Source organism: Chiloscyllium plagiosum, chromosome 7, assembly GCF_004010195.1.
Source record: "Chiloscyllium plagiosum isolate BGI_BamShark_2017 chromosome 7, ASM401019v2, whole genome shotgun sequence".
Lineage (NCBI taxonomy): Eukaryota > Metazoa > Chordata > Chondrichthyes > Orectolobiformes > Hemiscylliidae > Chiloscyllium > Chiloscyllium plagiosum.
In genome coordinates, this window is record NC_057716.1 from 32440969 (window position 1) to 32443545 (window position 2577).

The following is a 2577-nucleotide window of genomic DNA, read 5'->3' on the forward strand; positions in this document are numbered from 1 at the left end:
TATCCTGGAACATTAAGCTGCCAGTCCTGCCCATCCCTGAGCCATGTTTCCGTAATTGCTACGATATCCCAGTCCCATGTTCCTAACCATGCCCTGTGTTCATCTGCCTTCCCAGTTAGGCCCCTTGCATTGAAATAAATGTAGTTTAATTTATTAGTCCTACCTTGTCCCTGCCTGCCCTGTTTGACTCGCTTCTGTTCTCAACTGTACCAGTCTCAGATTTTATGAGTATGACAATGTTGCTTGACTAGTCTGTGAGACAGCTTTTCCCAATTTTGGCTGCTGTCATTTCCAGTGCCAAGTCAATGCCAGGTAGTCCATCTAGTTTAAGTAATTTGCTGAGACTTTGCAGTGATCGTTACACCTGAGTGGCCATTTCAGAGGGCAGTTGAGAGTCAACTTACACTGCTGTCATTCTGGAGTCATATGTAGGCCAAAACAGGTGAGGAATGTCAGATATCCTTCCCTGGAGAACATTAGTAAATCAGATGGGTTCATGATTATAATTAGATTTTTAATTCCAGATACTTATTGAGTTTAAATTCCTCCATTTGCCATACCAGGTTTTAAACCCTTGCCGTGAATCATGAGTTTTTGAATTAATAGTTTAGCAATGATACCACAAGGCTATTGCCTCCCTCTGCAACAATGTCCTTGGACAGGGATGATTGACATCTAACGTACCCAACCATCTATCTTTATGCTTCAGCTGGGGGATGTTGATTGTCCAGTAGTATTCATAGCTAGATATGGCAAGACTGTCTCAAGCTGCTACCAAAATCTGGCAAGCAAATTATTTTGTGTTGTGGCTTTGCCAGCTTGACACCTCATTTTTCGGTATGCCTGGTACTTCTCCTAGCATATCCTCCTGCCCTTTTGACTGAACCAGAGTATATTCCCTGTCTTTTTGGTAATGTTAATGGAAAAGATTTATCAGCCTGTGAAGATTGTGGCTGAAGGTAAATCTGGTATCGCTGCTGACCCACAAACCTCATATGCCCAATTTTGAATTCCTTGATCTGTTCTCAACCTGTTCCATTTAACGTAATTGTAATGCCTCTGCACATGTTGGAGGTGGCTCAATGTGAAGGTGGCAGTCTTGACAAGGACTGTGCAATGGTCACTTTCTATCAGCTCTTTGATGGACAGCTGCTTCTGCAGCAGGAAGATTGATGAGGATGAGGACTAGAAAGTTTCTGTCTCCTTTAAAATAAAATAAAAATACTTTGGATGCTGGTGATCTGAAATAAATTTTGAACTTATTTCTGGACTCAAAACATTAACTTTTCCTCTCTCCACAGTTGCTGCCGATTTGCTCAGTTTCTCCAGCACTTTGTTTTTAGTCCCTTCAGGACTCTGCCACCTAAAGGTTGACTCCAGCCTTGGATTATTGTAACTCTTATGTGTTTTTCTTTAAAGGAGATGCTAACAGACAAATCAGTGAATACAAGTTTAAACTCACTAAAACTGAACAGGAAATAACTGCGCTGGAACAAAATGTAAGTATTTAATAATACAACAGAGTGCTTTAGAAAGTACAGAATGGAGAAAAAGCTACTCAGCTGTTTGTCCTACTCCTTCCAAAGCAAATGTAAATTTTGCTAAGTAAGATCTCTCTCTACTCATTTACTGTTGCACACACCTCTCTATTGACAAACCTACCATCTATTTCATGCTTTTTTACAGCCCAAATTTACTGTGAATCATAAAATCTGTCTGCTTATTTAGTGTCCTCCTTTGTGCACATTCTCTTTCATCTTGGACTCTCTCTACCCACATATTTAATCCCCTTCCGAATTGGCCTTTCTGAGCCAATGTGCTTTGTGATCTTTTAGTTGAATTTTGGAGTTGTGTTTGGAAAATAGCGGAGGTCGTGTCATTGAAATTATATAAGGCTGGGTTAGATAGACTTCTAATTGTCAAGGATTCAAACAAAGGTTTATAAAATCATGAGGAGCATGGATAGAATAATTAGAAAAGGTCTTTTCCCTTGGTTGGGGGAGTGCATAACTAGAGGGCATAGGTTTAGGGTAAGAGGGGAAAAAATTTGAAAAGGAACTAAGGAGGCTGGTACAATTACAACATTTAGAGTCATAGAGTCATAGAGATGTACAGCATGGAAACAGACCCTTCGGTCCAACCCGTCCATGTCGACCAGATATCCCAACCCAATCTAGTCCCACCTGCCAGCACCCAGCCCATATCCCTCCAAACCCTTCCTATTCATATACCCATCCAAATGCCTCTTAAATGTTGCAATTGTACCAGCCTCCACCACATCCTCTGGCAGCTCATTCCATACACATACCACCCTCTGCGTGAAAAAGTTGCCCATTAGGTCTCTTTTTTTAATATCTTTCCCCTCTCACCCTAAACCTCTGCCCTCTAGTACTGGACTCTCCGTCCCCAGGAAAAAACTTTGCTTATTTATCCTATCCATGCCCCTCATAATTTTGTAAACCTCTATAAGGTCACCCCTCAGCCTCCGACGCTCCAGGGAAAACAGCCCCAGCCTGTTCAGCCTTTCCCTGTAGCTTAGATCCTCCAATCCTGGCAACATCCTTGTAAGTCTTTTTT

The 2577-nt window shown here is 41.6% G+C and overlaps 1 protein-coding gene across 2 annotated transcripts in view; it reads left to right on the forward strand.

Annotated features, from left to right (window-relative positions):
- rbm44 (RNA binding motif protein 44) overlaps window positions 1-2577 on the forward strand; it is a 161257-nt gene that overhangs the window by 15892 nt on the left and 142788 nt on the right. For both annotated transcript variants that reach the window (XR_006312103.1, XM_043693366.1), the window contains exon 4: window positions 1420-1499. Coding sequence is in view for 1 of the 2 variants with exons in the window: in XM_043693366.1 (XP_043549301.1) it covers window positions 1420-1499 (80 nt within the window). In the remaining variant the exon portion in view is untranslated. The remainder of the gene's footprint in view (window positions 1-1419; window positions 1500-2577) is intronic.